General features: G+C 46.4%; 1 protein-coding gene across 7 annotated transcripts in view; it reads right to left on the bottom strand.

The window, feature by feature from the left end:
• The window catches only part of SCN10A (sodium voltage-gated channel alpha subunit 10), a 110,488-nt gene that overhangs the window by 50,943 nt on the left and 37,585 nt on the right, over positions 1 to 21,960 (bottom strand). For 6 of the 7 annotated variants that reach the window (XM_070577222.1, XM_070577224.1, XM_070577225.1 and 3 more), the window contains 9 exons: positions 19,633 to 19,761; positions 18,957 to 19,048; positions 16,568 to 16,789; positions 16,112 to 16,175; positions 13,082 to 13,223; positions 12,744 to 12,941; positions 11,864 to 12,034; positions 8,062 to 8,355; positions 5,039 to 5,153 (listed from right to left, as the gene is read on the bottom strand). In XM_070577222.1, the coding sequence (XP_070433323.1) occupies positions 5,039 to 5,153; positions 8,062 to 8,355; positions 11,864 to 12,034; positions 12,744 to 12,941; positions 13,082 to 13,223; positions 16,112 to 16,175; positions 16,568 to 16,789; positions 18,957 to 19,048; positions 19,633 to 19,761 (1,427 nt within the window). The remainder of the gene's footprint in view (positions 1 to 5,038; positions 5,154 to 8,061; positions 8,356 to 11,863; positions 12,035 to 12,743; positions 12,942 to 13,081; positions 13,224 to 16,111; positions 16,176 to 16,567; positions 16,790 to 18,956; positions 19,049 to 19,632; positions 19,762 to 21,960) is intronic. The other variant, XM_070577228.1, reaches the window with a different exon arrangement.

The raw sequence follows: 21,960 nt of genomic DNA, 5'->3' as shown, positions 1-21,960 counted from the left end.
TGCAGCACAGGTCAATCAGGGTGCAGGAGACGCTCTGAAGGGGCACTCGAAACTGCAGATACCAAAACTGGCGAAGCATGGTTCTCTAAAGAAGTTAGCAAGTCCTGGGGACAAAATCAACAATCTCTGGTTAGAGCAAAAGCAGGAGCTTCCCTGGACCTATTTTAGCGCTAAAAAGAAGCACAGGAAGTAGGACTGAATGAGGAATCTTGCAGATACGCCATTATGGCAGGAAACAGCCTGTCTGTGAGGAAGGACAGGAAAAGAGACTCAGCCTTGTAAACAGCTTTAACATTGCTGATCTTGACTGTCTGGGGAGATGCAGAAGCTAAAAGAATCACGCACTTGCTAGCTTGCAATGTGATCACGGTTCCTCCCCAGAAGAATCTCCAGCAAAAAGCTAATCCAGAAAGAATTTTCCTCCTTTCCTTCTGTTACGATTAAAGAGGTGTCCCCCCTATGAGCAGCCAATGTCCCACTCATGCATCCTCTCCTGCCACTTCAGGAATCTATTGAATATTTTGTCTGTTTCCTTCATCTTCAGTCTCTTCCATTGTCACAGATCCTCCCCCTTAGCAGGTAAATATGCTTAAAAAAAACCCATGCAGGAAAACCAAAAAAATCTTCCTTCAATTCTACTTACACCTTAGTGTTATTTTACTGTCTCCTCCCCTTCACAGGCAAATTTCCTGAAAGAGTTGTCCGTATACAATATCTCCATTTCCTCACCTCTCATTTATTCTTCAATCCCCTCCAACGTGGCCTCTGCCTACTTCCCTACTCCACCAATCCTGTCTTGCTCAGATCACAAAGATATTCAAGTGATTAAAGCCCCTGGACTCTTTTCAGGCTTGATCTTACTTGATCCTTCTACAGCATTGCCTCTTTTGACCTTTCTATTCTTCCTGAAGGAATTTAGCCCCTTGGCTCTGCATTTTATTTTTCTGGGTCTTCCTGTATTTCTAGGCATTCCTTCTCAGCCTCCTCTGCTGGCTCCATGTCTTCTCTTCAATCATTAAACATAGTAGTTTCTTAGAACTCTGTTCCAGACCTTCTTCTCTTCTTACTTGATTCTGTCTATGTCACCTTAACTACTTCCCCCATTTCAAAATTACCATCTATATTCAAACTGCCTTCAAATATGTATCTCAAGGTCACCCTTGTCTTCTGAATTCTAGACCCATTTATCAAAACTCAACTTCCTACTGGACATCCCTACCTGGATGTTTCAAGGGCGCCTGAAACCCAATGTGTCCCAGACTCAACTCATGATCTTCCCCTCTCATCTTTCCTCAGTGAACCCCCCTGCTCCCCCTAAAGTGTTCCCTTTGAGTCATTGCACCAGCATCCCTCCAGAACCATATGACAACCAAGTCCTGAATCTTATGCCCCTTACAGAATCCTCCCATTTCCTGTCATCCCCACTGCCACTGCCCCAGAGCTGGGGCTCCACCATCTCTCACCTGGCTTCCGCCTCACCGGTTTCCCTGCCAACACTCTGCTCCTCTTAATTCCATTCTCTACGTGCATTCAGAGTAACATTTATAAAATGCAAATGTAGCTCCCCTGTCTGCAGTTCTTTAATGGCACCTCACTGCTTTTAGGATGAAGTCCAAACTCTTTGATATGGTGTAGAAAGTTCTGTGGGTCTGGCCCCAGTCCATCTCTCTAGCCTTATTTTGAGCCCCTGTCCTCTTTACTCTCTGTGTTCCAGCCACATCAGGCTTTTTAATTTCTTCAAGTGTTAGGCTCTCCTCTGCTTCAGGGATTTTGTGGTCCTTTCTGCCTGGAATACTTCTAACCCCAGGCTAACCTTACTGTATTTCCCTTAGCATACTGAACTTCCCCTTCAAGACACTCAGTACCTGGTAATAACTTGTTCCCCATCTTTCTCTCACTCAGCATGAGGGCAGAGACTAGGCTGTGCTCACTGCTGTGCTCCTGCTTCTAGTCTTCTGGTTTGGACAACTGCCAAGTCTTAGCTTGTATGCCGAGCATAGGTGGCTCAAGTGCCCTGAGCTCAGTGAATGGCCAAGGTCTTATTGGATTGAGCCAAACTTTCTCAGGCATGATCACTCCCAAAGAGGTGGCCTTTGTAAATCCTGTCACAACTCTGGCAGCATCAGGCATCTTTCATGTATTCCATGGGTGTAGTGGATAGATTGTCTGGCCAGAGAAGATCACACGTCACCTGCCTTATGCTCAAAAAACTTTGACCTAACCTAAGGTCATCTTTACCCAGATTCTCTGAAAAATGTCAGTGTTTCTCTTACCTGTCTTAGTCTTTTCTCCAAGTGTCTTCCTTGAGAGGAAGTCTTTCCTACCTCAGGATATCTGATCATTCCTTATTCTCTTCCTGTTCATCAGTTCAAGTCACTATAAATTAGCATCACCCTCCTTCAACATCACCTTTGTGCATCACACTCCTTCACCATTCTTTCAGCAACTGTTTGTTGAGTGCCTACTATGTACCATGCACTGCTCTTCTAGGAACTGGAAATCCTGCTGTGAGCAAAACAGACAAATCTCTGTTCTCATGGAATTTACAACCTAGTGAATAAGAATAGCCAACGTCTGCTGAGTATCTATTATGTGCCAGTCATGGATGTAAGCACTTTATTTGTGCTAACTCATTTAATCCTCATAAAACACCCTAAGATGTGATGTTTCCGCTTCTTTATAGGTGAGAAAACTGAGGCACAGAGCAGATAATGGAGCTCCAAGGTTGCACAGCTTACCATAAGGGATAGAGCTGGGATGCAAACCCAGGAAGTTGGGCTCCAGGGTCTGTGTTCTTAACTACTACCCTCTGTTGCCTCTCACCCATCTCAAGACCTCCTTTGTTCTTATCTAAATTTGGATGTGTTTAGGACACTCATTTTTTTCATTCCTGTCTAATTCCTGCAAAATGCATTGCATTTGCTGTTCATCTGTCTGGAACTCTCTCCCCCATGTTCTCACAAGTCTTCATTCAGATTTCTGGTCTCCTTAGAGAGAACGGCCTTCTGCAACCACCTTATGTAAAATGGCCCCTTCTGCAGCCCCCTATTCTCCATCTTCTTCCCTATTTTATTGTTTCTCCTACTTCTCATCACTACCTGAATATCTGTTTGTGTTTAGCATCTCTATACCCTGGCCCCAGGATGTGGATTCCATGAGCACAGCCTTCTGTCTTGTTCACCACTGAATCCCCAGCACCTGGAACAATGCCAGACACATGGCAGTGCTCGACAAATGTTTGCTGATGAGTGAAGAGATGAACAAAGAGGGAAGGAGGAAGGTTGATAGTTCTGAAGAATAAATGAGAAAGCAAGCTGTTTGTATTTAGTATTTGCTGTTTGATGGCTAACAGCAAAAAAAAAAAAAAAAAAAAAAAAAAAATTCCAAGCAGCCCACATAGCCAACAAAAAATCATGGACAGAGCAGCATGGTGAAATTCTACACACCTGTGAGAAATGTTAAGCATGCAGACAGCATTCTAATGAAAACAGATTGCTAAATAATTATCAGTGAGGAAAAATCATGGAAGAGGATGTGCACACTGTTGTTATTGGAATGTGTACACATTTCTCAAAACCCAAACTCAGGTATGCAAGAAATGTGATTTAAGAGTTGTTTTTCCCTGTAATTGAATTCAATTTGTACTTCAAGTCCTCAACCTGGGGACTTTGTTTTGGTTAATTCAATATCTGCTACTACTGCATTATCTGATCTGGTGTCTGAGTTCTGGGGGGCTCAAGGTTGGTGGGAGTTGAACTGGTCCCTAGTCATGGCCAGGTGTATTTCACTTGAGTCATCACCGTTCCCATCTGGTCTCTGGTGGGAGAGCCACAGAGATGGCTGTTCCCTCTTTGCCTCTCCACTTTCCCTTTTTGGCTCTCACTCAGTTTCTTCTGTAGCCTTCAGTGGGGGTGAGGTCATCATCCAGCTACTGTCCTGTCATGCCAGGGCCACTGGGCCCTCTCTGAGTCTGCCTCAGGCCTTCTCTACCAGGTACCTTACCAGTCCATTCTACACCACAGTTTCTGTGCCATGCTGGGCATGGAGGTATCTCTCTAAGGCTTGCCACCTCTGGCTTCACCTAGAAAGAGGGCACAGATTGGCTCTGTTTTCAAATCCCTCAAACATTTTTTTGGTTTCTGTCATCCACCATGCCTTTCCCTCACAATTAGGATTCAGCCCAGGCTTGGAGGAAAGCACACAGACCCCTTTCTCAGGAACACACCAACATCCAAGCTCCCTTCTCCCTCCTCTGGCCCATGACATTTTAAATGTGTCTAGGGGAGATAAATAACCAGCTATGACTAAAGCTGTATTTTCCATACCCCGAGTCAAAATAAAGCCTGGATAAGAAGAAAGGCCTTGTACTCAGGGTGAGGAGGATGCAGCCACGCTCTTTGGGAACTCCAGTGTCAGGTGGACATGACCCAGTGCCATTCTTTTCCTCCACCCTTGCCTTGGTGTAAGCAACTGGAACTTGGATGCATCCCCGGGGAGACTGAGTGGATTCCAACTTAATTGATGGAACCCTGAATTAACAAGGATTTAGTTAAATTGCCTGATTAATTTATTTAAATTGTCTTCTATTACTCAGCATAATGGGGGCTTGAGACAGAAATTAAGTTATAACCGTAAAAGTTACAGCCATGAGAAACATCAGGATAATTTTGCCATGTTTGAAAATTAAAGACTGTTCAATTTCTTGTCTACCTGCGGTAGCTTGAAGTTCTCTGGTGCCTGCCAGATCACTTTTTAAAATCTAGTTTTGTGAATATATATGAAGCAGATGTTAATCTGAATAAAAGATGAACTCGGGCATTTCATTCATTGGATTCTATTGTTTTTGCAAAATTATCCACGTTAAAAAAAACACATTGATAAAGGGTGATGGAACCAAGGGCATAAAAAAAGAGGAGTATTAGGATCCCAGGGCACAGAGATGGGTGCCCTTTGACGCCTGTTTTGGGCATCCCCTCTGCTGCTCATGTGGGGACTCATCATGGCACAAGGGATGGATATTCCAGCAAACAGTACTTACCCTCAAGGACAGAGGTCATGATACTGACAACACTCATTGCCCTTCGGACTCGGAAAGGTTCATTCAAGTATTCTGCTGATAAAAAAGTCTTCTTCTGTCCTGCATCAAGTGCCTGCTGGGACACAAACAGAGTCAGGACACTCTCCCAACCTGAAGTCTTCAGTGGCGAAGACTATCACTCAGCCTCTTATTGGCCAGTCTCTTGGGGTTGTGAGTTGCCCAGGGAAGCTATGAGCCTCTGCTTGGAGTCGTGCTTGGAGAAACAGGCTACTGCTTGAACTTGGGGTAGGAGCTCTAGCGTGAGGACCAGGGCACAGAGCTGGGGTGCAACCAGAGCCTAGGTTTGCAGCTAATGGAGGGACCTGGGCTCACCTGAGGTTCTGCAAACTCTTGCCCCAGGACAGGTACCTGGGTACCAAGGTGGGGACTGGGCTGCCTCCAGGGTCTCTGAGGTTTCTACCAAAGGGAGGTGACAGCTGCAGGAGCAGCAGGCAGTCATTATGAGACTCTGGGCTGTACACAGGACTTGAGACAGAATTCTTACTCCACAATGGGTTTTCTTGACCTCCCTTCCAATAGGCCCATTTTCCTCCCCAACACACAATCCCGTTCCAATTCCACCCAGTCTCTTTCTTTCTGAGGGGATATTTATGTGTGTGTATTGTCCAGTTTTAGTTGTCTGACACAATCCTTTCGACTTTTCCCTCTTCGGGGCTTCACCGGAAGTTCTGTCTGGGTTTTGTGCCAGTTCCCTACTTCTAGTCACAGACACACCCTGGATGTGGGGAGTCCGAGGCCCACGGCAGCTGATTCAGCACTAAACAAACCATTCAGAATCCAAATTCAACAAGCATCTGTTGAGCACCTGCCATAGGTGAAACTCATGGGTATACGGTAAGCGCTTGGTCCATATAAAGAAAGTTTAGAAAGTTTTCAACAGTTAGGACTCAACAAAAGACACTGACAGCTACTGTTGTCATTTGACAGATACATGTATATAAATGTAGGCACTTTATTATTCTATTTAACTCTTCAGCTATTTAGAAACCTTTTTATAAGGGGAGACACGGAGGCTTGAAGAATTTAAGGACTTGCTAAAGGACTCAGTAAATGGCACAGCTGTTATTGAAACCTGGGTCCACGCAACAAGGAAGGGCTTGAAGACTTGGTCTTCATGCCAAACAATTTAACTAAAGTGAATCAAGGTCAGAATATCTAGGAAATAACAAGGTTCTTGAATGAGGCACTTTCTAGAGTGTTCTGGCACATCCTGCAGGCTGGCCTTGACTTTAGGACTGTGCTGGCGATTCTCTGTGGCTCTTGGAGACCCGCTCTCCATCTTCTCTGCCCTGCTCTATACCCTCTGGTTCTGGTGAGGTTTGGCCAGTGGGAGGCACAGATAGGAGATTAGAAGCTGGAAGGAGAGGGAGTTGGCTATCTGTCACCTGGCTTCTTCCCTACTGGGCTGTGGCTGGGCTGTGGCTGGGTTGTGGCCACAATCCTCCACCTGAGATCACAGGTTCTGTCTGGCCGCCTCTCACACACAGCTGCAGCTCTTGCCTTGTTCTGGTTCTGGTCCTTTCCCTCATCTCCCAGCCAAGGTATGTCACAGCATCCCACTTTTGCTGGTCTCTAGGTGCCTCACTGTCCCTTCTTAGTTCCAGAGTCCAGCGCACACCTCTGTAAATACTTCAATAAACTCTTTCCCCTTGCCCATTGAAGTGGTTCATCTGTCTCCTGCTGGGACCCTGAATTACATGGCGTCCAATCAGAGAGGGAGCTAAGGTAACTCTGTAAGACTTATCCAAGTCAGTAGAGCCATATATTGGTCAGTTCACCACTCTGTTTGCAAACTGCTCTGTGTCCCTGGTTGGCAAGAGAGGGCAAACGAAAAACACTAGAAGCATCATTATTACTGAAACTGGAGGGAGAGCTCAAATTAAATCACAGCTCCCAATCCAATGAGGAGTCCCTGGTTTGCCATTATATTCTGTGATTATTCTGTTAAGAATGCTAGCTAGCTGGTCACCGTTGCCTAATTTGTGCATTTTGGCAAGTTATCTCTGAGTAAAGCAGGGAATACTTAGCTTCTGCTGAGATCTGTCCAGGGTACCTCCCAGGATTTCTCTGGGTCCCATTTGCCAAGCCCAGGGTAGTGTGCACAGAGCTACAGGCAGGAACAGAAGAATTTTCAATTTTTCTCCTACTCATCCAGGGAGCAAGCAGGCCCATCTTTAAAGCAGTGATATCGACCCTGATATCAGTTTCCCCACATTAAACCCAGCATATATGGGGTTAAAACCAAAACACTCATTCCCTGCTTACTCTCTGGCTTCCTGGCTCCAGAATCTACTATCCTCCATGGAGACAGACACCGTCAAGGACAAGCATCTGGACTATCTCCTCCCCACAAAGAGATACAGACTGGTGGGAAAGCTGCTGACCAGCAAGGTCACGGGCTCCCTCCTCTCTGTAGGTGTCTCAAGGCCAAAGACAGGCTGGTAGGAAACCTCCGACCAGCAAGACCATATGCTCCCCCTCCCCTACCTAAAACCCCAAATAAAAACCCTTCCTTTTAGCTATTTGAGGAGTTTGGGATTTGAGCGTTAGCTGCCCTCTCTCCTTGCTCAGCGCTGTGCAAAAATAAAATTCCTACTTTCTTCCACCACACCCGGTGTCAGAGATTGGCTTGCTGTACAACGGGTGAACGAACTCACTTCAGGTTCGGTAACAGCAGTGGTGTTGAGAATGGACAGAGAAATGCTGGAAAAAATATGGGATCAACCGGAAAACAATCTGTATCACTGTACTGCAGAGAAAACCAGAAAACCTGTTTGACCTCAGGTGAACCCAGTCTCTCTCTCTGGGTATCACTTGCCCTGTCTGTAAAATGGGGGTAGATGGGAGGTGTTGAGCCGAGTGAGGTTTAAAGGACCCTTGTGTGGGTGACATTCAGGACCTCTTGGCCATAGGCCTCTAGCTGGAGGGCAGCCCAAGAGAGTCTGGAGCATTCACAAACTCACCGGAACTTCGATGGCTCCAGGGGCGAGCTCACCAGTGGGCAATGTGGGGTGTCCATCTTCTCCATGCCCTGAACCAGGGTTGGGGGGTTGAGGCAGCGGACTCGTGGGGAGGGGCCCTTGCTGGCTGGCACCTCTATTCAGCAACAGGGATCCCCGAGGGCTTTCACTGCCTTCAGGAAAGGCTCCATCATCGATGACCCCATCAGGGAATGAGACGTCTTGGGCAGGGGCCCGGACATGGAACACACTGCCATGGCTAGCCCGGCGTCTTCCAGAGGTGAGGCCTAGGAAAGACTGGACATTGCCCCAAAGGAGCAGGAAAGAAGGCAGGCTGGCAGCTTGTCCTGCAGGCAAATCTGGAACTCAGCGCTTCCCTCCACCCACTCCCATTTCCCTGCCCTTATTCTCATGACCTTCCAGCAGAAAATGAAAGACACAGATCCAATGGGTATTCTAGATAAACATGGGTAGAGAACAGGGAAAAGAATATTCTTGACACAGCCTGGGAAAAGGCCAAGAGAGATGAGAGATTACAATACTTAGGATCAGCAAGTAGGTCAACATAGCCAAGGGCATGTCAGAGGACAATCTTGTCACCCAGATTGGTCATAGTGTTGGACAAATCTGTCTCCAGTTCCCTGCTCCACATGCAAAGTTATGACCTAGAGAGACTATTATGCACACCAGTACTGGAACAACCTTGGTAAACGGTTGTTGAATGAACGGGTGCACTACATTGTCTGAAAATTAGGTTCTACAATTCATTAGACTCAGCCTATATGGATGTGAGAGTTTGTGTTGCAAAGGAGGAGACAAGAGCTTTGTAATGTAATGAGCCTCCAGGATCCCTCGAGGCAAACTGTGAATAGTCAACAATGGGGAGATTGAAGATAGCATAGCAGCCCAATTTCCTGGAAGAATAATGCCATTCCTCCAAATCAATAAACATTTCCCATCAAAATCTTCCTGTGAGGGAAATGTGTGGCTTACAGTTGCCAGAGAAAAGGAGCTAATTTATAGGTTCAGAAGCCCTGGAGAGTTAATATGATGGGTTGGCTAGTTCCCATGACCACTGTGGGAACCTGACCATAACAAGTTATCAATTCTGTCCTCAGGTCATATAAAGTATTTCTAAAATCTAACCAATGACTTCCTACCAAACTCCAATGATACTACTGAATTTTCCTCCCCTTCCTTAATTCCTTTTATTTACTAAACTACCAAAGTTGGGACATTTTATCAATCAGAATCCTCTTTACTTATCCACCTATCCCACAGAACTGAGGTTTTCTTTCTTGATAATTTGGAGCTCAGTACTGTTCAGCAACTACCATTGCAATCCTGGTATTCTAAACTGAGCACCTTTGGCCTAGAATATCTGCCCAAGGACTGTGGAACTCATAAAAATCCACAAATCCTTCACACTTTTTGAACTGGCAAATCACACTTTAAGAATTGGCGGATCCTTATTAAAGACAGGATAACTGAATTATTTGCACTTGGGCACTAAGCAAACTAATGAAGAAACTAAGAAGAAAATTTTGGTCCCATATTTGACAGTCTGTGCCTCCTTGGCCACCAATTAACATTTCAGAATTAACCTATTTGACAAGCGGTGGGCAATGTCCTCTGAATCTAAGTGTTAGACTTGCCTTAAAATGCATCATCCAAGCTGGCCATCTGGTATCCTGTGGGTTCCCCCAAACCCTTGGTGTGTCTCTCCTAGGTGCTACCCCCAACCTTTCTCTCATTGCTGCTGGTCAGAAAATGGTTTTATATAAAAACTGCCTATGGCCTATTTTCCACATGAACACACCTGGAAAAAGAGGAAGGGAATGTCTTCTTGAATGGGCTCCACTCAATCAGTTAGGATTAAATAAGTGCCCAGATGGTGCCTCCTTGTCTTTGCACTTACATATTCTTCTTTCTGCCTGGAAAATACTCCTTCCCAAATCCTCCTAGTCCTCAATTACTGGAGGAACCTTTACTCACTATTTACTATTCATTTCAATTATCCCCTCCTCCATGAAGCCTTCCCTGACATACCCCCACCCCCATACATCTATTTCTAAAGCACCATGTATGTGTCTCTAATACAGTATTTAACACATAGCTGTTTTTATATCTGCCTCCTCCACCCAAATGGAATTCCTTGAGAAATGGACCATGTTTTAGTCATCTCTTTATACCAAGCACCTAGTATTGTTAACTTAACAAGACACAGTTCCTCTTTTTTCCCTCTGAAGGTAAGCCCGGATGGAGAGACAAGCACACACATCAAACAATTATTGGATATCCAGGCACGAATCTATGTGGGGCTAACTGAATGGGGGAAATTAAAGTCCAATTCAGAGCATCATTGACATTCTGTGGATGCTGTGGTTCATTCTGATCTATGATTGCCAGAGCCCTAGTCAAATCTTCTTTGAAACATCTTCTGAACTGTGCCCATGATGCCAGGTACTGCTCAAAAGAGGCAGAGCAAGGGGCAGGGCAGGCAGTGCATCAGTTAAGTTTACACATTCCACTTTGGTGGCCCGGGGTTCCCCGGTTTGGATCCTGGGTGAGGATCTATGCACTGCTTTTCCAGCCATGCTGAGGCAGACAACTCACATATAAAGTAGCAGAAGATGGGCCTGGATGTTAGCTCAGGGCCAATCTTCCTCAGCAAAAAAGGAGGATTGGCAGCAGATGTTAGCTCAGGGCTAATCTTCCTCAGGAAAAAAAAAAAGAGGCAGAGCAAGGAAAGGAAGAGCACAGACCTTGATAAATGCTGAAATGTGAGTATCACTGAGGCCAGTGTGCATGTGAGCACATCTATGTACATTTATGCACACCTAAGTCTGGGAGTATAGAGATAGGATTCCAAAAAGTGGGACATCCTTCAGATGAGCACAGGAAAAGAGACTGAGAGGGAAGTGAGGGTCAGGAGGCCCGAAAAATAGCCATGTTGATCCCCTTTCCCATACCATTAGTCTGGGAACTACCCTCCACAAGGGGGTTATTATCTCTAAAGCCTGTGGAAAAGGCATAACTGGGGTACACAGGACTTTCAAGTGAGAGGGAGGCGGTAGGAGGAAACTTTGTGAGTACAGGGAATCTTGGAGTGGGAGGTAGAAGGTTATGATGTTAGGCAGAATTGCTACAGGGTCTGAAATGAAGTACTGAAGTTGTTCTTAGGCTGGATTGCATCACAGAGATGAGTGCTGCGTTGCTCTGTGCCAAGGAGAGGTGAGAGTTTGAGCTGCGGGGGCTGAGGTATGAGGTCAGAAAGAAGCTTGTAAATAATTTCAGCACCATGGACAATGACACCCGTCCCCTCCTCCTGCTCCGGAATTGCAGGTAAGAATGTCAGGAGGAAGACGACCCTTGATGTCCACAGGTCCACAGACACCTCAAGGTCAGAATGTCCAATGTGAGCTTACCATCTTCCCTACAAAGCTGGGTTCTTCCTCAAGTACTCCTGTTTTAGAATCATTACTCATCTAATTGCTCAATCCCGAAACCTGAGAGTCATTTTGGACTCCTCTCTCTTTTTTCCCACATTCCACAGTCCCAATCTTGTTGATTCCTCCCCACCACCATAAGTCTTTATAAGCCACCCCTTTTCCCCATTCACAATACTCCTGTCCTAGTTTAGGCCACCATTGCGGGGTGGGGGTGGGGTCTGGATTACTAACACATCCTCTTAATCTCTGTACCTCCAGCTTTTTCCCTGCTACAAACCTCTTCCCACTTCAACCTATTGTTCATGGAAGCTGCCAGGGTGAGTAATCTTTGGAGCACAACTTGAGCCCCTTACCATCCTGCGCTGGTTGTAAGGCTCAGATTGGGGCGATTTGTTGTCATCTGTGGAGTTCTCTGACACCCTTGGCTTCATTCTGTGCCTTCTGTCATTGGCATTTTTGGAGGCTAAAGGTGATGCATTGTAGGAGTGGAGAGAGGCTGTGTCAATCCCCAGTGCTGCCAGCATCTGAAGAGAGAGAACAGCAGTTGAATCCAACAGTATCTGGTTGAACTTAGCATAAATGTATTCCCTAGACATGGGGTGTCACAGAGGTGAGGGTGTCTGAAACAGAAGAGATCAGGATTAGGACCTGGGTGGTAGTGGGATTGAGACATGACAGGAAGAGTCACCTCTAGGTCACCTCCCTAGCTCCCACCTTGTAGTAGACCCTATTGATGCTCTGCCTGGATCCCTTTTACCAGGTCAGTACACCCATCTCCAGCTGCTTGAGTGTTAGCTGATAATGGACCACAGCTGCAGCATTCTGCAGAAAATTTCATTTGACTACATTTGTCTGGGGAAGGTGTAGGGGTACAAAAGGCCAGCCCTCTTGCCTCAGAGTAGGGCTAACTCTGTGGTATGTCATGCCCCAGCACTCCCCATGGGATCAGGCTGAAGGTAGTCTTGCTGAGGCCACCTTCTTGTGTAATTCTTCCCCCGTCCCATGTGCTTCCTTCACTCTCCTTCTTAGAGAACCCCTCAATAAATTATTTGCATGAGATCTTTGCTCAGGTTCTTCTTTTGAGAAAACCTGCCCTGAGATCATCCCTGAGGTAAGATGAATCTTCCTACAGTTTTCTAAAATAATAGCCTTAATCTAAGTGGCTGATCCAGACCTCTGCCCAGGAATGTACAGCTTGCAACAGCCTTCACAAAGCTTCCACCCCTCACAGACCTCCTGCTCCTTCCGGAGCCTCTCAAGGGCCTCCTGGAATGTCTTCTCCTTGGCTTCAATTTCATCAATAGTTGCCTGGTTCTGCTCCTCATATGCCATGGTGACCACAGCCAAGATCAGGTTGACCAAGTAGAAAGACCCCAGGAAGATGACGATCACAAAAAAGATCATATATGTTTTCCCAGACACCCTCAGGGTCTGCAGATTCAACAGAAAGAAGAGAGATATATACCCAGAGTACAAAGGCTCCTGACATTGTCAGGCTCCTCCAGGAAAAATGTAGCCATACAGCTGACCCCCCTCCAACCAAGTCTGTAGGGAGACAGGCAGATCAATACCTGCTGGTAGAGGCGTTCCCATGAATCCTGTGTCATGAGGCGAAACAGTGAGAGGAAAGCCCAGGCAAAGGAATCAAAGCTGGTGTAGTTAAAATCCGGGTTGTCAGATGTTTTAAGGCAGAGATAACCTTTAGGACAGTGGCTGTAGCAAAAATAGAGAAGGTCATCAATTGCACAGCCCCCTGCTTATTGAGGGTAAAGCAGCCCAGGGCTACAGGAAGACCACAGGGTTTGAAGCCAAAGATTGGCCTTCCTCTTATTAGCTGGATGACCTTGGACACTTAGTCTCTTTAGGTCTCATTAATGGGACCATTGCCCAAATGGTTTCATTGCCCATTAAATGGGGTTGATAATACTTTCACTTCATAGTTTCATGCACAGGGGAGTGGCTTGGGGATGGCCAACTGACTGCCCAGACATGACCCTATAAGGTGGTAAGCTCTTTGCAAGTTCACACCAGGGGATGGAGAGTTAGTACCAATAATGGAGATTTAAAACCTGAGCCAGTTGGCATCACCTGCAGAGTTGTCTATCAAAGGAGGACTCACATTAGCCAAGTCCACTGACCAATTATACATAACAATGAAAACAACACTTTCCAATTACTGAGCACTTACTGTGTGCCACTCTCTCCCCTAAGTGCTTCAGACACACTATGATTTAATCATCTCAACAATCCTCTTTTATAGATGTGGAAGCTGGGGTTCAGAGAGAAGAAGTCAGTTGCCTAAAACCACACAGATGCCAATGTGTTTATTTAAAAGGAGAAATATAACTGTCAAGTAGCCTATGAAGACTGACCTACGAAGGAGGGCCAAAGTGAAGATGACTGCTTGGTGAGTATTGGGGTGAGGGTGCTGGACTCCTCTCTCTTATAATAAGGGGATAAGTTGGTGTCAAGAAGTATCTCTAAGCTCAGGGCATGCGAGGTGCTCTCGTACATTCTAGTGGGATGATCTGACTGAGAAAACAGTCATGGCTTGTTTATAGTTTGGGGTGCTACTGCTCCAGGATTCCTCCACCAACACTGACTTCTGGGGCTCTCTTTATTCCAGACAACCAGGCAAACACACAATCTCAGGGCCCATACAATTGACTAGGGTCCCAGCAACTTGATTATAATCATTCCCAATTCTGTCTCCAACTTTGGTTGGAGATGTGCGAATTCCCAAACTCTGTAGGCCCACATGTAAAGACGGTCTCTTGGTTTGCTCTCCCAAGGAACTAGCCAACCCATTACCTATGTTACCCATTTCCAGGTCTTCCATGGAACCTCTCTATAGCTGCTCCACATCAACAGCTAATGGCTCTAAGAATCAAATGAGACCACAATGCAAAGCTTCTTGCATGGTACCTTCAGCATAGCAAATATTATATGTAAAATGCAGAGTTAAAATCCCTGCTGTTTTTGACCTGAAGCTACCAAAAGGATGGACTGGAATAACACATGTGAAAGAAAGCTGAAAATCATCAAGTATTTCCTAGTACTTGTTCTCCACCTTGAGACCTCAGACTTTCCTCCCACAATGCCACTGGTCAGTGCAGGACTTCGCTCAGGGCTCTGGCTTCTCTGTGGCCCAGCACAGGACCCAGCTTTGGTGTTCACAGCATGCCCTTCAGGGCTCACTCTGCCCATCATCCTGAGCTGACCGCCACTTACCATCCCAGACCTACCCACTTCTTTGCCGCCTGGCCAGGACCTGCCCTGCAGGATGTCTGGTCTCTCTTGGCTCTGGAGCTGGGCGGGCAGCACGGATGGAGCCCACAACTTTACTACGAACAGCCCTTGGGCTACTCTGGAGCCGCCACCTTGAGAAATGCCATTATCCTGACAGGAAAAGGACATTGAGGGGGCCCTATGTTTAAATTTAAGTCAAAGGCAGGTGAAAATTGACATTGGAACAATCCTCTCCCTGAGCCAAACAGCCAAATGCCAAGTGCATTTGTGAAGAAAGAGGTCAAGGAGCCTATGTTGATCAAATTCTCCTATTTGTCCCCACTCCTCAGCTGTATCAGAGATTGTTTTCCTAGTGAGCTGAGTAAGGCAGAGCTCCACACAGGTCTCACCCAGCTCCACTTGGGCAATATGGGGCTGTCAGCCATTCAGGGAGTGGGATCATAGGGGTTTAGCGTTCCAGATCCCCAGCCATGGAGATGAGAGAGATAAGCCTTTCTAATCTGTTGCCTGGACCCTTTCTGTCCACGCCTGCTCCAGTGGTCAAAGCAGCTGGCAGACCTGAGGGGTCTCTTACCCATTACTTTGTCTCACATCTTGTTCTGCCACCTGGAATGGCTTCCATCCAAACTATCTTGTTCAACCAACCTGGAGACATCCCGCCTGCCCTTCATAGCTCACCTCAGCCCCCACAGACAGCCTTCCCTGACCTCCTCCCCTGCCTCACACCATCGCCTCACTGTGTTTCCCCAGCCAGTGGGGCCTCTAGCATGGCACTGGTTCTCCATCGCGTAATAGCTCAATGGATATGCATCAGAGCTCACAAACTGGCAGCTTGCAGGCTGACTTTGGCTTGCAGAAATATTTTGTTTGGCCCACAATATGGAGACATTTTTTGTAATTGGTAGAGAATATTTATAGTTGGGAAATTTCACGGAAAAATCTAAATTTCCAGTCTCTCTTTTAAAAGTTGGAAGAGCTGGAAGCGGTGGACCCACATGACAACCAAAGCTGGACTGAGCAGTGGCTGTCCCCTTTATCTGGGGCATGAACTCTCACTGCCATAGTTCCGCCCAGCCTATTCCTCTCATTTGTTGTGATGTGTCTGACCTTTGTAAGAATCTGAAATTGTGAAGTTGGGTGCATGTGTCTCTTCCTCTTTTGTGTGAGGATAATGAAACCCACGTGATTGCATTGTGATGATTAAATGTAGAACATTTGACACAAACTATATTTAATAAGTATTAGTTCCTTCCCATGGTAGATTGTTTTCAAAAATGGCCACAGGAATGCTGATGACAAGAAGGAAAATGAACTACTGGGCATTGGTGATTTGTCGTGGGTTGGGCACTCACCCTGCATCAGATCCATTGCCACACAGTAAGGGATCAGAAGTGCCCTGCTTCATGAAGTAGAAATCTGCAAAACAGAGGAGGGAATGAAAGCCTCATCTATTGTTCTGGATGTTCCAACCCAAGCCTTGTGTGGTGAGGGCAACACCTCCTAAGTCTTCTGCCCAAGCAAGGTGAGTTCCCTCAGCTACGTGCACTCAGTGGGCATGCTGGGACACTTGGAAGGGGAAAAGTCCCATCTGGGGACAGAAAAGCTGAGCAGTGACTTCAGCTGCGAGCCTCCCCCAGCAGAGGCAGAATGGTCTGCCTCTGGATTTATAGCTCATTTCCTTGTCAAAGGGACATTGGGCAACAGAAAATGAAGGACCCGCTTCAGGAGAAGCACTTCAGCAGGAAAGAGGAATGAAAATATATGTCTCTACAGGTCTGCAGGGGCTTCACACCCCTTGCCAACCAGACCTTTGTCCGTATGGCAGAAATTCGACTGGAGTTTTTCGTAAGAGGAGTAATTGGCAGTCTCGTTGAGAGTTGTGCAATCTTTGACACATTTGTTCTTGAGGTTGCCCTTGAAGAGCTGCAGGCCCACCAGGGCAAAGACACTCAGGCAGAAGACGGTGAGGATGGTCACATCAGTCAGCTTTTTCACCGAGTGGATCAGGGCCCCCACGATGACCTTCAGCCCTGCGGAAAGATGACAGCGACACTCCCACATGGATGAGGTACCACACACAGAGCATGTGTGCCTGGCATGCTTGCATCTTAGCCATCCTACCCTCTCCCTACATGCAGGTGGGAGGTATTTTACAAACTCTAGGGCAGTTCCAAGCCCAGTTCCTCAGCGGAACCTTGCAATAACCCTGAGAGGCGGGCAGGCAGGCAAGCAGAGATTATTGTCCCATTATAAAGATGGGGCAACTGAGACTCAGGCAATGCATTTCTTGTCATCTTAAGCTAATAAATTCCTCACAGTAGCAGTTCAATTTAAAAAACAATTGTTGAGTATCTGCTATGTTCCAGGCACTGTGCTAGACGTGAGGCTACTAACTTCACTCCAATCATTTGGCATCTGTCTCTCTGCACTCACCTTAGTTCTGGGAGGCAGCTTGAGGCTGGGGACACATGAGCCTCAATGCATGTGTGTGTGTGTGTGTGTGAGAGAGAGAGAGAGAGAGGGAGTGAGAGAGAGAGAAAGGCATACAGGGGAGATAGACTGAGACAGAGAAAGAGCGACAGAGACACAACAACACTAAGAGATGAACATCACAATAGAGTGAGACCATGAGAGACACTGAGAGAGTTGCTGAGGCAGAAACAGAGAGAATCTAAGAAGGAGCTATCCCAGAATCAAGTACAGCTGGCAGCAAAGATGGGGCCCCTGCTTATTTGAAGAAGGATAATTTGTTGCTCTGGCAAAAGAAATCAGCTTCTTTGGGAAAGCAGCTTCATGGGTAGCAGGAAGAGCTCTGACCAGGAAAGCAGTCTGGGATCTATCCTTGCCTTGTCACTTTGTTCAACAAATAACCCACTGAATATGACCCGTGTTAGTCCCTGGGCTGGGAGCTGAACAATGGTGAAGGCACTGGCATGTGGTGGGGTTGTCTGAAGACTGAGGGGAAACTCTGTAGGATTATCAAGCAGGTGGGCACAGATAAGAGCAGCCCCCAACTGAAGCCTGGAGTGGGGATGGGGTGAGATGGAGGGTGGGGAATTGAGGCAGACCAGGGAGTCTCCTCGAGGAGGTTGGCAGAGCCCTGAGGAGCGAGTATGAGTTGAGTAAAGAGAGGAGGAAGGACTCTCCTGATGGAAGGAGCAGCATGGTCAAAGGCTGAGGGACGAGCAGAAGTGTGCAGTATTTGTGGAACCACAGGTAGATTTTGGAACCAGATCTGAGGCAGACAGTGGAGAGAGATGAGGCAGGAGAGGGAGTCTGGAGAGGGCAGGTCTTGTAAACAAGACTCAGGGTCTTCCTGGCTAAGAGTAGGTAAGAGTGAGAGCAAGTGGCCGAACTGACTGCTTATTGCTAATGCTCTCTTCATGAAGAAGCTTGTCCAGTGGGAGCTGGCGAACACTTTCCAGTCGCTCCCTGCAGAGTCAGACATAGAGTGGAAGAAAGGGACTTCCTCTCCAGCATGAGTGTTGCTATCTTGCCGATGAAGGAATGGATTCTCAGGTGAGGGAGGGGAGATAATCCATCAGGCCACGAGGGGGAAGCGTTGAGTCCTGTCTCAGCGCTGTCACTCTCCCTCCACCAGTCAACGAGGAGTATCACTGGGCCACTTGTGACAGCAGAGATCTTGGAGGCCCAAGAACGTGAGCTCTGGTGGACTACTTTTGTTTACGAACTCTCTGTAATCAAATATTGCCTAATTGTTTTCTCCTCTGGGGGTCCAAAGATAGAGATCAGCCTCAAGGTTTCGGATCCATGGACATGGCAAAGACATTCAGCAGAGCCTCCGACTGCCTTCTCCCTTCCTCCCTGGGTCCAAGTTTACACCTTTGATTTAAGGTATAAATGAGAATCTGATTGGAGGCTCGCTGAACCCCACAACAACATAAAATGAGGACATGACCTTCTTGTCATGGATAGTGAGGCCATGTGGCACCATGAACAGAGTATTGGCCTAGGAATTGAGACATTGGGTTTCCAGGTCACACTTTACCTCCTACTAGTGATGAGGACTTGGGATTGTGTCTTCTGCTCCCTAGGCCTCAGTTTCTTTGTCTCTTAAGTGGGGACAATAGCCCATGCCCTGGAACTTTATAGGGCTCTGGTGAAAATCAGAGGAAGACTTTATGCTGTGGAAATCAACATGTGCTCTGAATAAATGTGCTGGTTAAGGCAGCTCACCCGGGATCACAGAAACTGTTTTTAAAGCTCTAAGAACTCTGAACGTCCGCAGGCCTGAGATCCCTCGGAGATCCATCACTTCACCAAGGTATCTGTAGGACCAGAAGTCAGTCAGCATCTCTGTAAGGGGAGGGTCCTGGGAGTGCATGCAGCATAAATGAGAACAATTTTGGGAACACGAGCCTAGAAAGGACCCAGAACAAACACAGAATCTAGTAGCACTTCCACCTATAGACCGACACTAACACTGATTCCTTTATTGCATTATCTTTCAGAATGGTCCCTTTGGGAAGATGCATTGTGTGTGGGGCTCTGTGCACTACACATATGGATGGATATTCAAGCATGTGGGCTTGGCCAACCAGTCTTCTCAAACACTGATTCCTCAGGGAAAGCACTTCATGCCAGGTAGATGCAAGGTTGAGCTTTGTCTGATCCACTTCGACAGGCCAGTTATGGGCTCAAATTTGAGGTCTCTGACTTCTCCCTGAGGGTGTGGAACTAACCCTGGAAAGTGACTCCCAAAGCAACACTTGGTGGCAAGAAAACCCCAGGCCGCGCAGTCCCAAACGAGGAAGCTGAACGGAGATAAGGAAACACCTCCAGAGCCTGAGCCTAGACACACCCAGAAGCTCCACACAGACACACAGACACATCAGCATGGAGAAATACTCACGCCAGAGTAATGACGCTAAAATCCAGCCAGTTCCAAAGATCTCGCATGTACGCAAACTCATTTAGACAAAATCCTCTTGCCAGTATCTTGATCAAGGCTTCAAAGGTGTAAATGACAGTGAAGATATACCTGGGAGTGAAGGTGGAAAAGGAGAGTTGACTGTGCCTGGGGAGAGCTCTGGGGGAGAGCTGCTGTGATTGCTCCAAAGGCAAGCATGCAAAGATCATCACCAGCTGGGAAAGGGAAGATGGGAAGGGAAGGAGATAAGACACAGATGGAGGAACTTAAAGGAGTCACACAGATGAGCAAGGTGGGGAGGGATGTGTGTGGCTCAGATGATTGCAGCATCTGCTGCTCTGAAGGTAGGCAGAGGGCAGTGGTAGCTCAAGAAGTACCACAAGGTTCAGAACAAGGATCTTCCTGTTCCATGAGGTTCCCAGAGGCTCCTCGCCCTGAGGGAAGCTGGAGGCACTTCTCTGAAATCGCTGAGGGCTGAAGATGTGGAAGAGGGCCAGGCCCTGCTACATCCCCCGTCTCCAAAGTTCTCTACTTCTGGCTGTCTTTTCTTCTCACACTGTGTCTGGTCTGCCTTGTTTCTGGCCTCAGGCATCCCAGTCTAAGAACCATATAAAGCAATAAGCAACTAAGCGTCATGGAAGAAAAAGGCATCTAAATTCACAAGCATTTTCTCAAGAGGATGGATCCCGTTAGAGGACCATCTCAAAACAGCCCTTTTATTCTTCTGGGCACTTTGTGGGTTTGGATTTGAACAGATGGTTCTGGAGCTGATGTTGAGAGTAGGGTAGTGTCTGTCAAACATTCAGAACCCCTCAATCACCTACAGCAGTGGTTCTAAAACTCTAGCAAGCACCTGAACCACCTGGAGGGCTTGTTCAAACGTGGATTTCCGGGCTCTTCCCCTAGAGTTTCTAATTCGGGAAGTCTAGGGTAGTGCCTAAGAATCTGCATTTCTAACAAGTTCCCAGCTGATGGTAATGTTGCTAGCCTGGGGAACTGCCCTTTTAGAACCATTGACAAAAGGGATTCAGATGCACATGTAAATCACATGTAATTTTGGATACATTAAATTTTTTAAAATTATAAACATAAACACTGGTGTTAAAAATGGGAAGACTTTTGATTAAATATGACAGATTGAACATATGTATTTACCTCCATCTTTTCTGAAATCCTTCTTAAATGATAGTAAAAGGATTTTTTAAAAAGCGCAAACCCACTAGAACGAAGATAATGGAGAACACAACAATAGCGTTTTGGAAACTAGAGTGCGGATGGGTGAGTGGCAACTGACAGAGCAGACCCAAGAAAGTGGAAACCTTAGCTGGAAGTGGGGCGTTCCCAGAAACCAGCCAACCCACATTGAAGAGCAGCTCAGGACTTAGAGATGCTAAGTGCTTCTGAAAGTGGGGATGGGGAGAGGGTGGCAAGTGGGGTTGAAAGGACAGTTTGAGAGTCTTTACAAGAAGCAGTTGGGCTAGACCCCACTCCACATCACCCATCCAGTGAGGAACTGCCTCCTCTGCTCTGGAAATGGACTGGATGTTCATTTTCTCAAGAGATGCACAAAAGGGAGAGAGCTGCATACTGAAACAGGAGTATCAAGAAAAAATTTACATGCTGGAGGCAGACAACCCTCTTCTTCCCCTCGGTAAGTGCCTAGAAGCCTGGCAGTCAGATTAATAGCCCGGGAAGATGCTGCACTTTTAATATGGACCGCCAGCCAATGAGCATCAGGAATTTGAAGGGTGCTTCTAACACCAAAGACTAAAGCAACCAAACAGGAAAAAAAAAAAAAAAAAAAAAAGAAAGAAAGAAAAAGAGACAATGTGGGGAGCAGAAGAAAAGTTAGGGGGAAAAACCCCATCATTAACATTTTTAGAGAGTTAAGAGACGAGAAAATAGTGGATACATAAAACAAGAACAGAATGCTATAAACAAGAATGTTCCCAGAACAAAACACAATTTTTGAAAACAAAAATATGATAGCAAAAGTAAAACATTAATAGGAGGGCTGGAAACAAAGTTGAGGAAATCCCATAGAAAGTGGAACAAAAAGACAGAAATGGATAAGAGGTGATAAAAGTATGAAAAATTAGAGAGTCAGGCCAGTAGGTACAATTTCTGACTAATGAGAAATCTAGAAAGAAACAGACAGGAGCAAATTATCAAAGAAATAATTTAAGAAAATTTCCCTAAACTGAAGGATCTAAGTAATCAGCTAAAAACACCCACAGTTGTTCCAAAACATGAATGAAAAGGCTCATATCATGGCATAACATCACAAAATTTCAGAACCTTGTGCACAGA

The sequence above is a fragment of the Equus przewalskii genome, chromosome 15 (assembly GCF_037783145.1).
Source record: "Equus przewalskii isolate Varuska chromosome 15, EquPr2, whole genome shotgun sequence".
Lineage (NCBI taxonomy): Eukaryota > Metazoa > Chordata > Mammalia > Perissodactyla > Equidae > Equus > Equus przewalskii.
The sequence above is the reverse complement of the archived record's forward strand: the minus strand, read 5'-3'. Positions and strand labels throughout refer to the sequence as shown.